Source organism: Vigna unguiculata, chromosome 10 (assembly GCF_004118075.2).
Source record: "Vigna unguiculata cultivar IT97K-499-35 chromosome 10, ASM411807v1, whole genome shotgun sequence".
Classification (NCBI taxonomy): Eukaryota; Viridiplantae; Streptophyta; class Magnoliopsida; order Fabales; family Fabaceae; genus Vigna; species Vigna unguiculata.
The window spans coordinates 2,014,353-2,036,843 of NC_040288.1; the positions used below are offsets into that span (position 1 = coordinate 2,014,353).

At 36.9% G+C, this 22,491-nt stretch overlaps 3 protein-coding genes across 3 annotated transcripts; all 3 read left to right on the forward strand.

Annotated features, from left to right (window-relative positions):
* The first annotated feature begins 5,612 nt into the window (after window positions 1-5,612).
* LOC114167203 (hydroquinone glucosyltransferase-like) lies at window positions 5,613-7,233 on the forward strand. Its single transcript, XM_028052210.1, has one exon. It carries the CDS (start codon window positions 5,656-5,658, stop codon window positions 7,072-7,074), a length of 1,419 nt encoding a protein of 472 aa, XP_027908011.1. The 5' UTR covers window positions 5,613-5,655; the 3' UTR covers window positions 7,075-7,233.
* A 3,239-nt stretch (window positions 7,234-10,472) lies between these two features.
* Window positions 10,473-21,608, forward strand: LOC114167205 (hydroquinone glucosyltransferase-like). Its single transcript, XM_028052212.1, has 2 exons — window positions 10,473-11,756; window positions 21,065-21,608. The coding sequence occupies exons 1-2, from the start codon at window positions 10,745-10,747 to the stop codon at window positions 21,460-21,462; spliced, it is 1,410 nt and encodes a 469-aa protein (XP_027908013.1). The 5' UTR covers window positions 10,473-10,744; the 3' UTR covers window positions 21,463-21,608.
* On the forward strand, window positions 18,097-20,881 carry LOC114167202. The gene is made up of 2 exons (XM_028052209.1): window positions 18,097-19,536; window positions 19,629-20,881. The coding sequence occupies exons 1-2, from the start codon at window positions 18,396-18,398 to the stop codon at window positions 20,468-20,470; spliced, it is 1,983 nt and encodes a 660-aa protein (XP_027908010.1). The 5' UTR covers window positions 18,097-18,395; the 3' UTR covers window positions 20,471-20,881.
* Window positions 21,609-22,491: the final 883 nt, after the last annotated feature.

Sequence of the window (22,491 nt, forward strand, 5' to 3'; positions counted from 1 at the left end):
TTGTCAAATACATTTATAAATTTTGATGTCAATATTTAAAAGCATAATCAATCTACAAAATATTCAAAGGACCACTGCACAAAATATTCATAGTACTAATTCCTAATGTATGGTTGAAATCTTTGAAGAACAGTCTCTCTATGCAAATTTTCTGGGTCAAGCAACCATTCACAAATGTAATGTTGTCTCAAATGTTGCAGCTCCTCCTGTAATTCACAAAATAATCAGAAAATTCCTATTTAAATACCTTAATTTAAGGAAATGAAAGTTGAAGGCAACCAGTAGGTTTTCGTTCTTACACAAGAGTATGAAGGCATGTTTTTTCCATCAAATCTTTTAAGTCCATCCCACATCTGAAGATACTTTAAGACCAAAATGCCACAGTCATGCCTGGAATCACCAAAAATTAAATGTAATCAAATATACACAAATTTTTACAATGTCGTTGCCAATATAGAACATTGACGTCCATACAAATTTGGTTGATGAGGAAGGTCGTCAATGACTAGTTCAAATGTTGGTTTCATCTGGTTCTTATCATTCATCAGAAGCCAAAAAAGGTTCTCCACATTCTGCATCTAAAAAGATAAATATGTTACAATTCAATTATGCAAATTAAGTGACCAAACAGACTTACAATTATCCAAATGTTATAACATACTTACAACATGATTATCTATTTGTTTTTTGCGACGACAATTGTGGGGAAGAGAATCCAATATAATAAACTTCTTGCTGTGAAATTGGATAGCATAACACCACCAGTGTCCATCGTAAACCACTGGTGCAAATAACTAAATGGAACAACCATTAATTAAAAAATAAATTCAATTTTTTAAATTCATTACTTTATCACATGACATTGGATACTAACCAGATCAGCTCTTAAAATTTCTTGAATAGAACACAAATCAGGCGGAAGGTAATGCCTATAGTCGTCCACACGCCAGACACGTCTATTAATCTTTCTCTTGTTACAGTCGATGATCACCGCATTATGCAGCACAAAAAAATATTTAAATTATTTCAACTATGTAAATCACAAATATTAAAAACATATACTTACTGTATACAAAGGGCTGAAAATAACTCTATTTACTCTCTCAGTCTGACTTTTCTCTTTATACATGAAGTAACTTGTAGCAAACAAAACAGACTGCACATACCCAATTAATCATCATTATATTCCATTGATTTCAAAAAGTACATAAATCTGTAAAAATTTAAGTGCCAGAGAATACCATGTTATCAATCCAACCCCGAGGACGAAAGCCATGGCACTCGTTGCTTCTTAATAATTGCCCTTTCACTTCAGCGTAAACAATGCTAACAAGTGAATTTAAACAACTCAGAATACATTCTATTCAATTTAACTATATTTGTATAAAGTAACTGAATTCCATACCTACAACTTCCATGAGCGGTCACATCCTTGTACAATTTACCCATATCAATCCTTGATTGGTCACACTCTTTTTGCGGTGAAGGGGAAACCTCAACTTTGTTACACTCTTCCTGCTGTTGTGGAGAACCATGAACTGAATTCAAAACATTAGCTTCAACAACACAATCCTGAGGTCCAGTCTTCTTCTGCTCAAATGGAGGACAATGATCTTCATTTAACACATTTGCTTCACCATCACAGGTGTCAGCTGCAGTCCTTCCAAGGTATTCAGAACGCATCTTTTTCAATTCTGCCTTCATCTCCTTAATTAGCATTTCATGCTTTTGTATTTTCTCTTCCAATTCCACTTCAGCTTTAGAACGACCACGAAATTCGTTGTCGTCGTCTTTTGCAGTGCCTTCATGCAAAACACTAAGTGCAGTTTGAACAATTGGGTTGTTATTGTCTTCATCACTTAGAGACCAATCAAAAACAACCTACACAAAAATTACTATATTTTCAAATAATTTAAACAAAAAAAAAACAGAATTACATAACACTAAGTTAAAAAATCTCAATTTTGTATACCTTAGTCTTTTCAAAAAGGGACTCAATGTTAACTGTCCTAATCTTCACCAATGGCCAGTGCAAAATTCTTGGGAATTGATTTTCAGTTTGTACATCTTCTAACCCAAGTCGACGGGCAGCCCAAATCTATATAAATGAATAATCAATTAATATATCAAAATTCATAACAAAATTACAACACCACTATTGAAATTATTAATTACCTGTATAACTGCAACACAACCGGCTATGTTAAGGCTACTTGAATTTTGGTTTTCTAGTAGAACCTTACGTCCACGATTCATACCACCAATCAAAAAGGTATGAACAGAATCGGCCCAATTAAAGTCACTAAGGTTGTCCAGATTGTCTAAGATTTTGAAAGGCATATTGTTCACGGTCCTAGAAGTCCTAGGAAAATAAAAGACAGAGAAACAAAGTAACAAGTACAACCTACAAACACTTTGTACATCATCATCATCATCACTACTAACATAGTTCTTAATCTTCTTACTTATATCTCGGACCGAAATAGGTTTGTTCTCAAAAAGTGAACCTACTAACCCACTAACTTCACTATCAAATGGAACAGATTTACCAACCATAGTAAGACCTAAGCATATACAAACATCATATATTGATAAGCGAACTAAGTGCGGGCCAACACGAATGAATTCCCCATCTACAACCCACCGATTCAAAACTTCCCTAATCAAAGGGCAATTTATTTCCAACACCTTGTCCAGAGACAAACACCATCTAAATGGTGTTCCTTCAATCCGCTTACGGTGGGTTCCTTTGAGTACAGTGTTTACTTCAACAATGTATTTTGTATCACAACGATGCACGATCCTCACCTATAATACATGACAGTACAATTTAGTTAAACAATTAGTAAACATAATTTCATTTAAATGGTCCTAAGGGGTGAAAATTGACCTGGGCATCCTTCTCCATCTTCGTCTTCTTACCCTTATTCCATGAATGCGGAGAAGATTTCACTTCCATTTTCCCTGCCATATAACTAATTCAACTATTAATCAATTCTAATAACTAAGACCAAAATAGATAAGTAAGCACGAAAAAATGTTACATAATACTTTTAATTATCAATAATATTCATACTACTGAATTCATTCAAGTAAATTCATGGGATCAAAAACTTATAATCTAAAGTGAAAACCCACAAACACTAACAATTGAGATTTTGGATCAAAGTTAAAATTAGATTATCTTCTTTATAAAAGGTACTGCATTATCAATGACTAAATTAGATTAAGTACAAGGTACTTCATTATGAATGAATAAATAATAGTTTTGAACTAGTTCTATTTGGGAGAATTAAAATCAGTCTTTTCTTTTTCATTTAAAACTACATATACCAACTGATAGCATAAATATGGATTTCAATTGTCTGATGATTCATGAATTGGTATGATTTCCTATCACTGACAATGGTGTAAGGCTTACAACAACAGAAAATGAGTAAATTACTTGGTAGTCACAGCTCCTACTATTTATTCTATTACAGATTCGTGAACTGCATGAATTATGAAGGTATTAGGATAAGGATGCTAAGTCCAACAGTAAAATACTTCTCAACACAAATGCAGTCACCACAAATTCATAAGAAATCATCCCGTCAATATTACAATTAAATAACACACTACCAATCAAAACCTACATTCAACACAATGATTATCATGAAAATCTTAAAAAAGTAAGTGAACAGTGATATTAGAGAGACATTTTTGATCAAATCCACCATTATTAGACATACATTTTTCGAGGCCACACCAAAACGATACAACCACGACGTCAATGATTTGGGGAAAACAAAAAAATCATACCTTGAACCAAATGGAAGAATACCCTGCAAATGGAGAACACTGTCATGTTAAATCACCCCTTTCACTGGAAAACCCTAAACACTTACCATACACACAGCAGCACAAAGAAGTTACCTTTCCGTGTTTAGGGGCGGTGGATTTTCGAAGGAGACCACCAAAACGGTGGACTGCGCACGGACGGGGGACCTCGCAGGGACGGGGAACTTCGAAGGCTTGGTGGTCTTCGCAAGGACGGCGGACTTCGTCGTGGTGGTGGATTTTCGAAATGGAAGATGGACTTCGTGCCTGCGCTGTGGACTTCGAAGAGGTGTGGCAGTTCAGAGGTGCGATGGAGCGGTGGAGAACAAAAGTGTTGGTATGGAACCCGTGAAGTTTCTGCAAATGTCTGCGAAGTGAAACTTTTTCCCTCTTTTTTCAATTTCACAAAATGCCCGTTAGTTGACGGCAACACGTGAAAGGGGCACTTAAGTTCAGATTTCTTCACTCACGTGCCACTCCACTTCTTTCAATCAAAAAAAAATGAAAAATTTAATTCCACGTAAGGTAGTCAATTCGGTAGTCAAATTGGGTAGTAACTGTAACATTTTCCTTAATTAATAAGATAGATAGATGATGTACAATTTAAATACATATATCTAAGATAGCCAAAATATATATTTAAATAAGATCTTATGATTTTACATTGTATTCACAAGTAAGATCTCACACATTATTATAATATAATAATAGGATTGGCACAAACTAGGAACAAAATAACAAAATCATAACATTGTCTAAATCATCATTTTTTTTTTCAAATTGATGCACTATTATATATTCTTTATAAATTCAACTTAAACTAAAGTTAATGTAATTTAAAATTTACATGGTTATATGTGTTACGAGTCATACAACCATCTTTCAACTAATTACATGAAATATTAATATAATTAAAATTCATTTTTCAAATAAAAATTAATACAACTAACATCTAGCCCTAACTCATTACAAAACACTATTCAATTAAAATTTAATACAATTATAACTTTTTAATTTTACTGTCAGAAGACACAACATAATAACATTAAGATTTATTAATTATAACATTAGTATTTAATTCTCGTATGAAGAAACCTATTACATTAATATTTATTATTTTTTGTATTAAAAAAATTATAGTAATCTTGTTTACTTAGACTTTGTGATGAATTTAAAATTTTGTGATGACTTTATATTTCGATTCTAAAATAACCGAAACTTAAAGTAATTCAAAAATTTTAAAAATGTCATTTTTACTTTTAAATTTGTATGTCTAGAAAATAGGCTTTGATTTTAAAATAACCGAAGTTATAGGACTATGATTTTAAAAATGTTATTGTTTTATTAAAAGTTTCATATTTTTCTTGAAAACCAAGCATATATAGTGATTTATATAGTGATGTCTAATTAATTTTTTTAGCATAGTTTGCTGTCCAATTTTAATTTTATTATTGATTTTGCTGTTTTAGAGTATTTTAGCGATTCTAGATACTTTCTTTGCATTGTTTAAATAATCATTCAAACATGTTCCAACCACTAACACTTCCATTCAATTTAAAAATACAATAATAAAATATTATCTACTTATACGTTTTACACATACCACTGAAGGTGCAATAATTAATATAGTTGAAAACTCTACCATTCTTTTTCTAATATCACTATTCAGATTCAGATCCAAAATTACATTATTGTAATGTCAGCATTAAATCACTTTAACAAGCACAAATGCACATGCATGGAGTTGATAGAATCCCCGAAGTATCGGTGGCAGAGTTCTATTTAATGGTTCTTCTTTCTCATCAACACAAGCTACGAACAAAACCAAAGATTTCAATGGAGAAAACAACACACATAGCAGTTATTCCTGGTATAGGCTTCACCCATTTAGCTCCCATTCTTAATTTCTCCAAACGAATTGTTCAGCTTCACCCACATTTTCATGTCACCTGCATCATTCCCTCAATTGGCTCTCTCCCAAATGCCTCAAAAGCCATTCTTCAAACTCTTCCTCCTAACATCAACCCCATTTTGCTTCCACCGGTTAACCTCAATGACCAACCACAAGGGACTCGTCCACTAATCAAAATGCATCTCGCTATGACTCGCTCTATGCAATCTATTCATCACACTCTAAAGTCCATAACTTCAAACGCACCCATCGTCGCCATGATCATTGATTCTTTTGCCGGTGAAGCACTAGATTTCGCTCGGGAGTTCAACATCTTGTGCTACATGTACTTCCCTTGCTCAGTCACCACACTCTCCACGTACCTCTACATGCCAAAGTTGGATGAGGAAACAACATGTGAGTACAAAGATCTGCCACATCCTGTCCAAGTACCAGGTTGTGTTCCATTTCATGGTCGGGATCTATGTTGCGCAACACAAGACCGGAGTGCTCTCCCTTACAAACTCTTTCTACAACGTGTTAAATGTATTCCTCTTGTTGATGGAGTCTTTGTTAATAGCTTCTTGGAAATGGAAAAAGGTCCTCTAAGAGCATTGGAAGAGGAGGGTAAAGGGTACCCTCCGGTGTATCCTGTTGGACCAATTGTCGAAACTGGGACAACTTGTACAACTGGGTCGGAGTGTCTGACATGGTTGGACAAACAACAAGATGGTTCGGTTTTGTATGTTTGTTTTGGGAGTGGTGGAACACTCTCACAAGAGCAAATGAATGAGCTGGCACATGGCTTGGAATTGAGCAAGCACAAGTTCCTGTGGGTTGTGAGAGCACCAAGTGATGAAGCCAGTGCTGGTTATCTTGTTGGAGATAAAGATGCAGACCCATTAGAGTTCTTGCCAAGTGGGTTCTTGGAGAGAACAAAAGAACAAGGTATGGTTGTTCCTTCATGGGTACCCCAGATTGAAATCCTTAGGCATAGTTCAGTTGGTGGGTTTTTGAGTCACTGTGGGTGGAATTCAACCCTAGAGAGTATGGTGCATGGTGTGCCACTCATCACATGGCCACTGTTTGCAGAGCAGAGAATGAATGCGGTTGTGATGAGTGAGGGAGTGAAAGTGGGAGTGAGGCCAAGAGTGAGTGAAAATGGGTTGGTGGAAAGGGTGGAAATTGTGAAGGTGATAAAGTGTTTGATGGAAGAAGAAGAAGGAAGAGAAATGAGGAAGAGAATGAAAGAGTTGAAAGAAGATGCTGCTAATGCTATCAAAGAAGATGGATCTTCAACCAAAACCCTTTCTCAGATAGCATTCAAGTGGAAAAGTTTGGCCTGCGAAAACAGATTTTGCTGAATGCTTTAGGATCTTTGCTTTTTATGTTTAGTTTTGCTTTGTAATGAATGACACCGAGTTATGTGGATTCATGGCACCTGTACGATACTGTATTTATGTAGAATGATCATTTGTGTGATTAGGACTATGGTGGTTATTGAGTGGATTTTTCAATATCGAGTTTAGATTTAATTTAGATCAAAATGAATTGGATTTATAATTCAAATCTAGTTTTTCTAGTTAACTAGATTTGGATTAAAATTCACATCATTTTAATTAGATTAAATTCATTTGAATTTTTTTTAATCCAATTAAAACTAGATTTAATTCAATTTTAATTAAAATTGGATTATTAGGTCTATTAAATATATATGTTGACCAACTCGATTTGATACTTCGGCTTAGATTGTCTCAAACCGACCCTTCGACTTAAACAAATTCGACTTGACTTTTGGTTGGAAACTATAAGAGCCAACTTTCGGTCAAGACCGATTCAGGCCAACCTTTGACAAGGGTCGACTAAGGCCAACCTTCAATTGGGGCTAACTTTGGTAGACCTTCAGTTGAGGTCTACTTAAGCTAACCTTTGACCAGGACAAACTTAGTCGATCTTCGACCAAGCTAACTCAATCGACCTTCGGCTTGGCAGACTTTGTCGACCATTAGTTAACTTGACTCAGCCAATATGTGATTAGACCGACTAGGTCGAACTTCAGCCCACCATCGACCTAGGCCGACTTGGCTGACCTTCAGCCAGGATTGACTTAGCCGACCTTCAGCCAGCATTGGGCTTTATTGGAATTTCAATCTTCGAAAATATCTCCTCTTGAATAACAAACTTTATCAATATCTTCTTTTGCATATAACTTTAATAATCAAATTTTGTTGATATTCTTTTTATTTTCTTTGATATTTTCATTTATCTGTAGAATTTAAATATGTAAACCAAATACTCATCTTTTCCAATTTTATTAAATATGAAACCTAAAATATCTAAATAGATAATAATAAAATAACAAGATAAAAATAAACAAAAAATAAAATATGATAATGTCAATAATAAAAATACCCCAAACTTTAAACTTCTTCATGTCCCCTCATGAAAAGCTTAAACTATAAAGTAAGAAAACTCATGTCAACCCATCATAATATCATAAGAACAAACGACTTCTCAATCAATCTTAATCATGCAACAAAAGATAATTTTACTTGTGGCTTTAAAACTTAAGATAGAATGACATGATTATGTTTATTCACTTTAATCCTAAAAATAGTATAAGAGATAAAAACCAAACTATTGAATCAGAAAACTCACAAAAATTAGTGTTTCACTCTACACACAAGTGTTTATAAATGATCACTCATAATCAGTATGTTATAAAATCACTTCATCAACTTTTGTCCATCTAATTTACACAATTCAAACATTTGGTTAGATCAAAAGGTCTTTCAAAGATTGTAATAAGGCTTAGCTAGACGAAACATGGTTTCGCAAGAATTCAAAAACACTATTAAACCGAAGAGAACAACTAAATGTAAATAATTCATGGTATCCTCTCTACAAAATAATTTTCTCAAATTTTTCATATATTTCTCATAACACACCCCCTTTTTATCACATGTGATTTGTCTTTTTCTCTCTTTTTTCCTTTCTTTTTCCTAGGGTAGGGTTTTTACAAAAGCCTACATCAAACTTATTAAATCTCATACCCTACTAGGATATTTATACCCTACCACAAACTAATCTGATCTCATACATTTATCTTACTCAACATGTACTTGTTTTCTTTGGTTAACTTGTCGGACAAAATATATTTTCTTTAAAGACTATGAGTAAAAGAATGAAATAATTAAGCTCGAAAAAGGTAACAACAGACAATTAACATAGGGTTAATTATCTGGCTAAGTAGTTTAAACATATCAAACAAATGTCTTTATCATTTCTAACCAATTATGTGATTATATTAATAAGAATCATGCAAAAATCAATTTTGTGACAATAATTGTTTTCCTTACCTATTCTCAAGCTCACAACACTCATATAATTTCAATACTCAAATGTTTCCATAGTCAAATATCCAAAAATTTGGTCATACTCTCACACTGAACAAGGACTAACTAAATATAAACATATCAAACTATCTCAAAATCAATGTGTCACAAGTTATCTTATATAGGTATGTCAAAAAATTGCGTACCCATGGATATCCGTGGATAAAACTCTCAATGGATAGAAAATGGATATTGTGAATGGATACTCGTGAGTAACGAATACGGATATTTTTTAAAATTTGTATGTTAACAGGACGGGTTCGGGTATTATAGTATTTGTATCCGTAGATACCCGTACCCGCTATACTATAATTTAAATTAAAAAAATATTATTAAAATATTAACACATTGATTTTGAATGAGTTATTTTTTATCAATTGGTTTTAAAAAAATCTTCATTTCTTTGTAAACTGTCATTCAACATTATTTAAATGGACTATTTGGACTTTGTTTGAAATTTATGAATAGTATGTATAGTATTTTATTTGAATTTATGGTTAAAATATGTTGTTAAATATTTTATTTTATTATAAATACTCGTGGATACCCATAAATATCTGTGAATGTTTAAAAAGATGCAGGTACTCACATAACTGATACCTGCACGAATATGAAAATATGTATGCCGAGGATATTTATCCAACGAATAGAATACAAGAGAGTTACTACATATACCCTACCCGCTCCGTTGATATCATAATCTTAACTGTATGAAAATTATAAAACAAGAAAATTAAAAAAATTAGGACTATATTTAACAAAAAAAAAAAAATTGAACTTAAATAAAAATAGAAATCAAAGTATTTAAGTCTATATTTTATACTTCTTTTTAAATTCTTAGTAAACTAAGCGTCGGAAAGTATTTAAAGTATTTTGTAAATGAATTTTTTCTCAATTTCCTTAAAACTTTGAACTGTATGACCACGAGACAATCATAATGCATCTCGAAAACCTCATCCTTTATTATTTGTTAAATAATAATAACACTTACCAAACCTAACAAAATTACACAACACCAATTGTTAAAAAAACGTCATTTATTCTTTATAGATAATAACCCAAGATACAACTGATATAATAAACACAAACATTATAAATTCAAAACTTGTACCTGATACCAAAAAGTGCATTTTATTGGGTGATGAAAATTAGAATGTTTATTTGTTACATTCACCTTAAAATTTTCAAACTGCAATAATAAGATTTGATCAGCAAGTGCTATACAGGGACTATTAATTACTTTCGGTGCGATGACTCGTACATTAAAAATGTAGTATTCTTCTTTTAAATTCATTTATTCATATCCAAATCCATAATTTGAAAATTATATTGCTTTAAGAAACGCATTCAGGTGGAACTGACAAAGAGTGGCAGAGTTCTATTTAATAGTTAACAGAGTTTGTGCCAGAGAAAAGAAAAGGAAACTGTGTAAAAAGCTAAGAAGCCGAAAAAGTCCGAAAAGAGAAGTGCTGACAGAGAGAAGAATCTCTCAGAGGCAAAGGAACAAACAGTTGGCAACAACTGAGCGTAAGGCTTAAGCTGAGCGAATCGGGACTTGCAACAGCATCAGGCAAAAGAGAGATGGAGAGTTTATCGATAGTTATTATTTTTCATCGTTAGAAACCAAATCAAAGATTTCATGGAGAAAACAACACATATTGCAGTTATTCCTGGTATAGGCTTCACCCATTTAGTTCCCATTCTTAATTTCTCCAAACGACTAGTTCAGCTCCATCCACATTTCCATGTCACCTGCATCATTCCCTCAATTGGCTCTCTCCCAAATGCCTCAAAAGCCATTCTTCAAACTCTTCCTCCTAACATCAACCCCATTTTGCTTCCACCGGTTAACCTCAATGACCAACCACAAGGGACTCGTTCAGTAATCAAAATTCATCTCGCTATCACTCGCTCTATGCAATCTATTCATCACACACTGAAGTCCATAACTTCCAACACACCTATCGTCGCCATGATCATTGATTCTTTTGCCGGCGAAGCACTAGGTTTCGCTCCAGAGTTCAACATGTTGTGCTACATTTACTTCCCTTGCTCAGTCACCACACTCTCCACGTACCTCTACATGCCCAAGTTGGACGAGGAAGCATCATGTGAGTACAAAGATCTGCCTCATCCTATCCAAGTACCAGGTTGTCTTCCATTTCACGGTCGCGATCTGTGTACCCTAGCACGAGATCGGACTGGCCTCCCTCACGAACTCTTTCTACAACGTGTTAAACGTATCTCTCTCGTTGATGGAATCTTTGTTAATACCTTCTTGGAAATGGAAACGGATCCAATCAGAGCATTCACAGATGAGGAAAGGGGTTACCCTCCTTTGTATCCTGTTGGACCAATTGTTCAAACAGGGACAGCCACGGCTGATTCGACAACTGGGTTGGAGTGTCTGACATGGTTGGACAAACAACAAGATGGTTCGGTTCTGTATGTTTGTTTTGGGAGTGGTGGAACACTGTCGCAAGAGCAAATGAATGAGCTGGCACATGGTTTGGAATTGAGCAAGCACAAGTTCTTGTGGGTTGTGAGAGCACCAAGTGATAAAGCCGGTGCTGGTTATCTTGATGGAGAAAAAGATGTAGATCCATCCGAGTTCTTGCCAAGTGGGTTCTTGGAGAGGACAAAAGAACAAGGTATGGTTGTTGGGTTTTTTTCGATTGTAGGCAAATGGGATGGGTTTATTACGCATATGGGCAAATTTTTAAAAAATTACGGAAGTAGGCAAAACGTTTGGGGGGAGCACGTTTTCGTAAGAAGAAATCGTGTAGCCCCCAAACGTTTTTGTGGGTCAGCGTGGTCAGAGGGGAAATCGTGGGAGGGGTGAACGTTCTTGATGTTGTAATCGATTACCGTTTGTGGTAATCGATTACTGCATGTTGTAATCGTGCAGGGGTGTAACGTTTTTTAATCAGTAATCGATTACCGTAGTTTGTAATCGATTACTAAATGTGTTGCAGTTTTCTGGGTATTTTGTAATCGATTACTCACGTTGTGTAATCGATTACAAGCGAAATTTTTTGAAAAAAAAAACATTTCACTCGATAGGAAAACAATGATGTATAATGTAATCGAATATGAGAGTAAAAAATAGTGATATTAGTGAGAAAAAAAATGACTATCAATTAAAGTACTAACATAATAATATCAATGTCAAAGTGCATTAAAGAAATACAAAGTTTTTGAATGAAAATAAACATTTGAAATGCATCTAAGATGGAGGAAATTGGCGCCGCACATAAGCCATGTCTTCCTCAAGTTGTCCAACCCGAGCATCTATACTGTCAAATCTTGAACCAACAAAAGCCCGGAGATCGCAGATTTCATGGATAATATCATTAAGCATAGCAGCAGATGCATCCTGGGTAGGCTGAGGCGGTGGAGATGGTGTTCGGTCATCATGAATAGGTGCATTCTGCATATCACGTTTATGAATCCATTCACCATTTTGGTTTTTTACAAAACCAAAGGAATGAATCACTTCAGCACCAATTGGACCTGTTCTCCAATTAATCTCCTCAAATGGTTCATCATCTAGAGGAACATTAAACTTAATAAAAATGTCAGTAATATGATTAGCATATGGTAAAGGGGCATGGTCTTTTAATGCCTTTTTCATCCGATATCTAATCAGATGACCCCAGTTAAGCTGCCTTCCGGTCAGCATTGCCCACATTAAGATAATGTCTTCTTCAGTAGCTTGGGCAAGGTTAGTTGATCGGGGCACTAGGCATCGATATAAGATGTAGTGCAGGATACGTGTTTCCACTCTCATTTGCCCTGCCAGTATTCTTCCTCCAATATTTACATTGTCACGACAAATCACCATTTTTGCATTGTGACTTGAATAATCATCTCTCCATTCCTGAACCATGTTTCCCTCAAAACAGACCCCTTGAGTGCCCAATTGAGTGATACGATAAAACATATCTATATCCATCCTAATTTTGACATGCTTAACTTCACTAACAATAACCCCTTCCTCAGTAATTTGTAAGTTGGAATAAAATACCCTAACTAATTCCGGATAATAACGTTGACGATTAGTCAAAAAAGGTAATAATCCCAAGTTGTGGAGCATATCATAGCACTCAAAATTTTGCTCAGCAAGAAAATCATCAGGATATCTGGGTTCAAGAATATCTCTAGCAGAAAATTTTGAATTATACCTCTCGTATTGTGCTACGGAAGAGAAGAGTCTCTGTGGTTGTGAAGGTTCGATTATTTCTTCAGGTTCGTTGATGGCGGGACCACGGCGGCGGCGAGCACCAACTTGAGTCTTGCGTTTCCTTGATGATTCTGCCATTTGAGGGTGTTTTTGAAGATTTGAATCGGTGGGTTTTGTAGAGAATTGAAAATGAGAAAGATTGCAACAAACGGGATGTGATTTGGTGAAGATATGAAGGCAGAGTGATGAATTCACGGAGGAGAGAATGGAGGCGCGGCTGGGGTTTGTTTGATGCAGCGGCGGAGAGAGAAAATGTTGTTTTTATAGTGGAAGACGAGTCGTAATCGATTACAGGGTTTGTGTAATCGATTACGACGTTAAAAATAACATACCAGGGGCTCCTGAAAGATGTGTAATCGATTACAGGGTTATGTAATCGATTACGAAGGAAAAGAATCAGTTGCAGTGGTTCGTGGTAGAGTGGTAATCGATTACAGTGTTTGTGTAATCGATTACGAATGTAGAAATAAATTTTGCCAAATTCTCCTGTTAATCGATTACGAGGGGGGTTGTAATCGATTACGAAGTTATTGTTTGTGATTCAGGTTGTCCTGGTGCTTGCGTAATCGATTACAGCCTTTGGTAATCGATTACATTGAACAGATTTGGGTTTTGGTAATCGATTACGCTGGTATTACAAGTCCAAATTTTGGTAATTGTAATCGATTACACTTTAATTGTAATCGATTACCACACACTTTCATGATAACAATTTATTTTTTTAGCCTTTGTACTCCATTGATAAGAAACTTTAACATATTCCATTAATTAAAGAGAAATAAAATGCGAAATAAGTTGCACATAACTTCAAATGGAAAGCAAAAAAAAAATAAAAAAACAATTTACGGCAACCATCTGTATCTTCTTCTTTCACGGTGATCCACAAACCATCCAGAATTGATATCTTGGTATTCTTCGGAAGGTGTTGGTGGCCTGATGTCTCTAGTTTGGATGAAAAGCTCGATATAGGAAGAGATGCGCGGTTTTTTGACAGATTGGTCTAGACTTTGTACGTGTGTCCAACGACTGATCATTTGTGAAACATCAAAGTCACATTTGATTTCCGCGGTGTCATGATATAGTCGCCTATTGCGTATTGTTGAAGGGCGACGATAGTCAATTTGCTTGACAACTCTACGGTCACCACACTCCACTAATTGAGTTACGGTTTGTAATAATTCATTGTAGGTGCAATTATGTGTGATGGAGAATGTTTTCGTGGAATCGGAACGAAACTCAAGACCAAAACCTAATCGACTCTCTATGATAGTAGCACCCCTTAAAGGTCCACCAAAATAAATAATAGTTGGTGAAGTTGGGAGAGCGTTTGAGGATGATGATGATGGGGTGTTTGTAGTTAATAGAGAAAGTATTTCTTCAGGTGATCTTGTGAAGGTCACGTACAATTCAATCATGGTGTTCAAAGGGAAAGAAGACTTACATTCCAACATTTGAAAAACATGTTCATCTGTCTTTATTTCAAATGCGTCATAGACAACATTTCCTTCAGAAGTCATTGTGGGTCGTCTGAAGTATAGGTTGTTAATGGTTGTGTGTGACTGGCTTGGAATGACTGCACAAACTCTTTGCTTCAGCATGTTGTATGTGCAGTTGTATGGAATGCGAACAATCTCTGGAGTCTGACATATGAACTTCACCCCATCGTCACAGAGTTTGATTTCACCGTTTGTGTATAAGGCAGCTATGTATGAATTGGAGAAATCCTGTGACTCTGTTATGCCAAACATTTCAGGGGAAAATTGTTCCATCTTTGGGTTTTGTATTAACAAAGAAAAAGAGGAAGGAGATGTGAAGCAATTGATGTGTTGAGAAGTTGAAACTTTGCATTTGATGTAGTGGGGGGATGTGGTTTTTATAAGCATAGTAGATCCACAATTATTGAGTGAATGAAGAAAGACAAAATGATAAAGGTTGAATTCATTACGTAGATATGGAATTGTCATATTGAAATAATACACATACAAAGTACAATATTGTCCCATAATGTTATAAGTTTATTTCACAACAACATTATTCAACGGTGGCTGCCTGTGCCACATGGTGGCCTTCGTGTCGGTCGTCGAGGTCGTCTCTCAGGTTGTGGGGGAGGAGGGGGTGACTGACTTTCGTCATCAGTATCTTCCACTTCCACAGATTCAGAACCTCCTTCTGACACATTAAATGGAATTTGAGGTCTGTAGTATGGTTGTGAAGATGAGGCACCTCGGTATGCAGATGGTGGAGTTAGTGCTGATGTCCCAAACATTTGTGATGGAACACCCCCATAGCTGGAAATGTGTGGGCCACCTGAACCACCATAACATTGCGCTGGACCTGATCCAAAGTTTGAAGGTGCTGGAAAAAAACCATATGAACTGGGAACCTGTTGAGATGACGATGGAGGATGCATTCTGTGATCCCAATTCCCAAATCCAGCAGATACATTTTGTGAGTGAAGGAGGCCGGAAAAGGATGTATCCGGACGAAACTGCTGATGTGAAGGCGGATTCTGATATTGCTTCGGCATGTCATACTAATACAAAATAAAAAAATCAATTTTATTATTTCAAATCAATTATAATTAAAACTTTAATTAACATGCAGGGAATGATAAATTGATTCTCACTTCATCATCGGATGATTGCGCATTAGCCGTGATATACCGGATGGTATGATTTATGTACCATTGCATGTAGGGCGAGTTATCACGCAGATGGCCGCTTTTGGTGAAAGGTTCGCCCTGAACAATGGAATTATGGCGATTATTCCATAGCATGATAAAGCGATGATGATATTGCCTCCAATTAATTTCCCCCTTCCTCGGAGATCAATTCGGTGAACCTCATCCAGGTTCATCGGGTCGGATGGAATGTTTTGTCGCCAACCAAACTGTCTAACTACCCGGTCAACTTGGTGAAATTCAACCGTCGCAAAACAAATAAGAGGAACCAATGCCCGACTAATTGGAGAAACATTTATTATTATCATGCGATTAACATGTGGCTGTCGATATGGTGTCCATAAAAACTGCAAAAATTAGTGTTAATAATTTGAAAAGATAAAACTTAGGGAAATTCAAGGAACAAAATACTAAAGCATGGATTGATAATAAACCTCCTTTGGTTGAATTTGATCAAATTTTTTCCGGAAGCCAACCACAGTTGTTTGGTCATGGAACACAGAACGTGTTTGCCGACACCATCTCACACTTAAGGGAAACGCAAGCCCAGCCACAATCTCGTCCTCCGTGACTGCTTGTATTTCTGGAGAGATGCATGTAAATCTCTCCCATGCCCAACACTGGAGCAATAACATGCATCCACCAATGTTGTCTTGATGGAATTTTGTGCTGTGATCCAGTGCACGATAGAGGCATGCCAATACTGCGGAACCCCAACTAAAATTTGAAATATGCTCCAAATCTCCTAACAATGGCAAGAACATAAAATGCACGAGACTGGCTGATGTATCAGGCATCAACATGCTGCCAATCAAAATGAGGATGTGTGCTCGTGCATACTGTCCAACTATAGCCAGTGTTGCGTCATCCGGTAATTCTCGGAATCTGCTATTCAGCCATGATAGCTTTATTTGGTTCCCTGTAAACATATTTTCGGGAGGAATATCCCCCAATAAATCTTGACACAGTTGTAGTAGGTTTCCTGAAGTTCCACCGGTGACAGGTTCACCATCAATTGGCATCCCCAGTTGTAGTGAAACATCTTCCAGGGTAACAGTTGTTTCTCCGAGTGGCATGTGGAAGTTGTGAGTTTCAGTCCTCCACCTTTCACATAATGCTGTTACCATTAGGTGGTTAATTTCCATATTACTCACTTTCAGAACGTGACCAAAACCAGCTGCATCAATTACCATTCTAACCATAGGGTCAATAAGATCAGTATGTTTTAGTATCCAGATAGAATGGCGTCGTGGTCGGAGGACCCTCTCGTTTCCTTCCCAAATGTGGTTGGTGATGTGATTGTCTTGATGACGCAACACGGAAAAGTTAACTGGGAGGTTGTTGTTCTGAGCCATAATAAACTACATCAAAGTTTATGCAAATATTAACAGAATATCATTTGAACTTAATCACTAACAAAACAAACAAAAAACAAATTATCATAAAATTTTCCAAACCTGTTAGGTTAATGGAGGACAAATAAATTTTTCTATTCTGCAAATCCAACAACTACGGGAAGCAAATTGAGTTTTCAGTGATGTGAATGTTGCACCTCTTATGGATACTTAAACTACTTCACAACACTATTCACTCACATGCCTTACTTCTCATTTTTCTCTCTCTCACGTACTCCACCACATGTCTAAAAAATAGGACACTATTTTCCTATACCTCCATGCACACCACCACATGGCTCCTTATGTTTGCCACTCAAACCTTCTCTTAAATAATAATCACTTTTTCAGAGAATCTCATACTATTTCTTATATTTGCAGGTGGCAGAGACATTTCCAATCAAACCATTATTGTCAATACTATCAAAACAGGATGCATTATTTTCAATAGTAATGTGCAGAAACGTGATTGATTTAATTTGACCACAGAAGCGTGAAATTGTAATAGTATGATGGCAGGTGCAGTCCAGGAATAACGCAGAATCGAATAAATGTAAGAACAAAACGTGCTGGGAGGGCACGTTCTCTAATTAGAAAACGTATTGGGGGGGCACGATTTTAAAACAGAAAGTGTATTGGGGGGGCACGATTTTAAAACAGAAAGTGTGTGGGGGGGCACGTTTTCTAGTAGAAAACGTGTGGGGGGTGCACGTTTTCTAGTAGAAAACGTGTGGGGGGTGCACGTTTTCTTAAAAAATTATTTTTTTTTACTTTTCACACCCCCTGACCCCTCCTTTTGCACACCAACCCACTCCAATTCATTGTAGTTACTAAAACGCCTATATAATCAACCACACTACCATTGTTTCTCTTATCAAAAGTTCTCTGCATACAAGCTTCACATCTGCAATTTTCTGATCTATTTTTGGATCTAAAAAATTCCGGTGTAACCTTCCATACCAACCTGTTCAGAATGAGTTCGTGGAATTATGGAGGATCTTCTTCGTCTAATCCAATTGATGACGAACCTATCATTCCAGACATTGTCGAAGACTTTACTTCCGATGATTTTGAGGAAGACAATGCAGACAATCAAGAAATTGTCCCAATTCCTCCTATGGATTACAATCCCTATGGGGAAGTCCAACTAGAAGAAGCCATGCAATTCGATTCTAAAGAAGCAACGGTGTCTGCCATCAAACATTATCACATCACTAATGGATACAGCTTCAATGTGGTAGAATCAAAACCGCATCTTTATGTTGCACGATGCATCCATTACAACAATGGATGTCAATGGCGTCTGAGGGCCAGTTATAGTAAAATCCGACATCATTGGGAAATCAAGTCCATTGATGGTACACATACGTGTTTCTCTACAATAATGTCACAAGATCACTGCAACCTAGATTCCACCCAAATTGCTTCAATTGTTTTTCATTTGGTCCGCACAAATCCAAGCATTCGCATCAAAAGCTTGGTCGCTGACATCAAAAGTCGTTACGGATACACAGTCACATATAGAAGAGCATGGATTGCGAAGGAGAAAGCAATAACAATGGAGTACGGTGATTGGGACCAATCTTATAATGAAGTTCCCAGATGGTTACTAGCTGCCCAGCAAACCAATCCTGGGACAATTTTTCAACTTTCCGGTCCTCCAGTTAATATTGATGCTGAGGATGGAAGTTCCACATACATTATGGAATGTTGCTTCTGGGCATTTGGACCTTGCATTGAAGGTTTTAAGTATTGTAAACCTGTTGTTCAAGTGGATGGAACCTTTTTAACAGGCAGATATCATGCCACCTTGCTTACTGCAATTGCTCAGGATGGAAATAGAAACATATTTCCTTTGGCATTTGCAATAGTAGAAGGTGAGACAAATGAGGCATTGATTTGGTTTTTTCAACTACTGCGAGAGCATGTAACTCCTCAGCCAAATCTCTGCCTAATTACTGATAGAGGCAAGGGAATTTTGTCAGCCCTACGATCGGAAGAAGTTGACTGGGAATCAGACAATCTTCACTCTGTCTACTGCATACGTCATCTGGGTTCCAACTTCAACAATCGCTTCAAAAATGTCGATCTCAAGAAACAATTCATTAACTTGGGTAAGAAGTTTTCCTAACTTTAAATTCCAGATGCACAAAATATTTCCCATACATAATACTTTTTCATTTCATTTTATATTTCTTTTTCACAGCTTATGAAGTCAAACAACCTATCGTGCAAGCAAAACTTTCAGCTATGAGGTCCCAATACCCACAAGCAGTAGCTTGGATTGATAAAATCCCCTTACATAAGTGGTCTCAGGCTTATGATGGGGAGCGCAGGTACACGCACATGACAACAAACTTGGCGGAGTGCATGAACTCTGTGCTAAAGGGGGCTCGCTCATTACCTATCTGTGCACTTTTGAAAATTACATTTCAAAACATAAATGCCTGGTTTGTTGAACGCGGCTTAAAGGCAGACTCTATGTTAAGAGCTGGACATCAATATCCAGAAGATGTCACAACCTTGCTCCAACAAAATCAACAGAAATCTGCATATTGTCATGTTCAACGCTACGATCGAGATAATTCAGAATTCGAGGTGCAAGAGATATCGAGCCCCCATTGCTATCGGCCAAAACCAATCTCATTCACTGTCAGATTAAACGATTGGTGGTGTGATTGTGGTCACTTCCAAGCTAGTCGATTACCCTGTCAGCACGTCATAGCTGTTTGTTCTTTTGGTCACATGCCACTTTCAAATTTTATCGATCCAGTTTACACCCTTGATAACATAAATAAGGCTTATCAAGTCCAATTCCACCCCCTGCGAAATGAGGACTATTGGTCAACATATACAGGTCCTAATTTAATCCAGACCCCCAAACTAGGCGTAAGGCTTCCGGACGACCTCCAAGGACTAGGATCCATAACGAAATGGATCAACCCGTTACGGATAAGCCAAAAAAATGCTCTTATTGTCGCACTGAGGGTCATCATAGGGGACAATGTCCATTTCGTCAATAAGTTGTACATTTTTTATTTCAATTAATTTAATTTTCAATGTTTTTTTCTTCTTTCTACAATGTCAAAACTAAGACAATTTTCTATGAACATTAATATTTCTTTTATGGACCAACAAAACTTTATCAAACGAGAACAAATTATTATGCTCGCCTATGTATCCAATTCAAATTTAACAACTTTGTTTTTCAAAATTTGCAATGTAATCGATTACAATACCATTGTAATCGATTACACTTCACTCCAACAAATGCATTAACCATGTAATCGATTACACTTCGTCTGTAATCGATTACAGTACACCCAGAAAACTGAAACACATACAGTAATCGATTACAGTTTGGTGTAATCGATTACTCATCTAAAATCGTGCTCCCCCCCAACGATTTCCTTTAAATGTCGTTCCCCCCCACACGTTTTTCTTTAAATCTCGTCCACACCCCCCCCCCCCCCACGATTTCCCCTCTGACCACGTTGACCCACAAAAACGTTTAGGGGCTACACGATTTCTTCTTACGAAAACGTGCACCCCCCAAACGTTTTGCCTACTTCCGTAATTTTTTAAAAATTTGCCCATATGCGTAATAAACCCATCCCATTTGCCTACAAACCAAAGAACAAGGTATGGTTGTTCCTTCATGGGCACCCCAGATTGAGATCCTAGGGCATGGTTCAGTTGGTGGGTTTTTGAGTCACTGTGGGTGGAATTCGACGCTGGAGAGTGTGGTGCATGGTCTGCCACTCATCACGTGGCCACTGTTTGCAGAGCAGAGAATGAATGCGGTTGTGATGAGTGAGGGTTTGAAAGTGGGAGTGAGGGCAAGAGTGAGTGAAAATGGGTTGGTGGAAAGGGTGGAAATTGTTGAGAAGATAAAGTGTTTGATGGAAGAAGAAGAAGGAAGAGAAATGAGGAAGAGAGTGAAGGAGTTGAAAGAAGCTGCCACAAATGCTCTCAAACCAGATGGGGCTTCAACAAAAACCCTTTCTCAGTTAGCAATCAAGTGGAAAAATTTGGCATGAGAAAACAGGTTTTGCTGAATGTTTTTGGATCCTTGCTTTATTACTTTTTCTGTTTGATTTTTCTTTGTAATGACACCAATAATTCTGTGGATTCATGGCACGTGTGTATGATATTGTTTGTAGCGTAAAATGATCATTTGTGTAAAATGTATGAGTTTTTGAGATGGTTTCTTAAATATAAAGTTGTGTAATGAGAGTTGAAACTTCAAAACGAATAATACGTTTAACTGTGAATGTAGACATAATTGAGGTCGAAATAAAAATAAAAATAATAAAATTTAAGGAGTCTTTGGTGATATTGATTATGCGAAAATGATATTCGAACATAAAATTCGAACTCATTTTTGACATGGGTGATGTGGCACCCTTTTTTTCTTTTATTTTTACTTCTTTTAAATGAAACTGAACCCATGATCACGTGTGCGCGGAAGTTTTGTGCAGTAAATTCTTTTTGGCAAGAGTAAAGCAGACGTGGAGAGAGAAAGTAAGAGAAAATGTTGTAGAGTGTTCGTGAGACAGGGAGAGAGAAAGTCGGAGGAAGTGGAGACAGGAAGTCGGAGGAGAGGTGGAAACAATGTCGGAGGAAAGGCGGCGATGGCGTGAGCAACTCGAAGGAAAGGCGGAGACAGCGTGATCAAGTGTATGGAAAGGTGAAGACAGCGTGAGGACGTTGGCGGAACGGCCGAGAGAGACTGAGATAGTCGGAGTCGGAGGAAGTCGAGAGAAAGAAGTTGTGGTGTTACAGAAGTGAGGCGGGAGGCGGTCACCGTGAGAGGACACACCTGCGACAGCGACAATAGTGGAGGGGATCGAATCCAGTGGAAGCGAGTCGACGGCAACGACAACCATTCCACCGGAAGCCGTTCCGCAACACCGTTTTAGTGTAAGGTTCGTGTTTTTTTGTTCACCATTCGAAAAGTTTAAATCTTTGGGGGAAAAACGTTTTATTTATTTTCGAGTTTGGTGCAACATTGTTTGACAGAGTCGTTGGTGTTGTTTGCATTGTGGTGTGGTTTTGTAGTGAGGGAG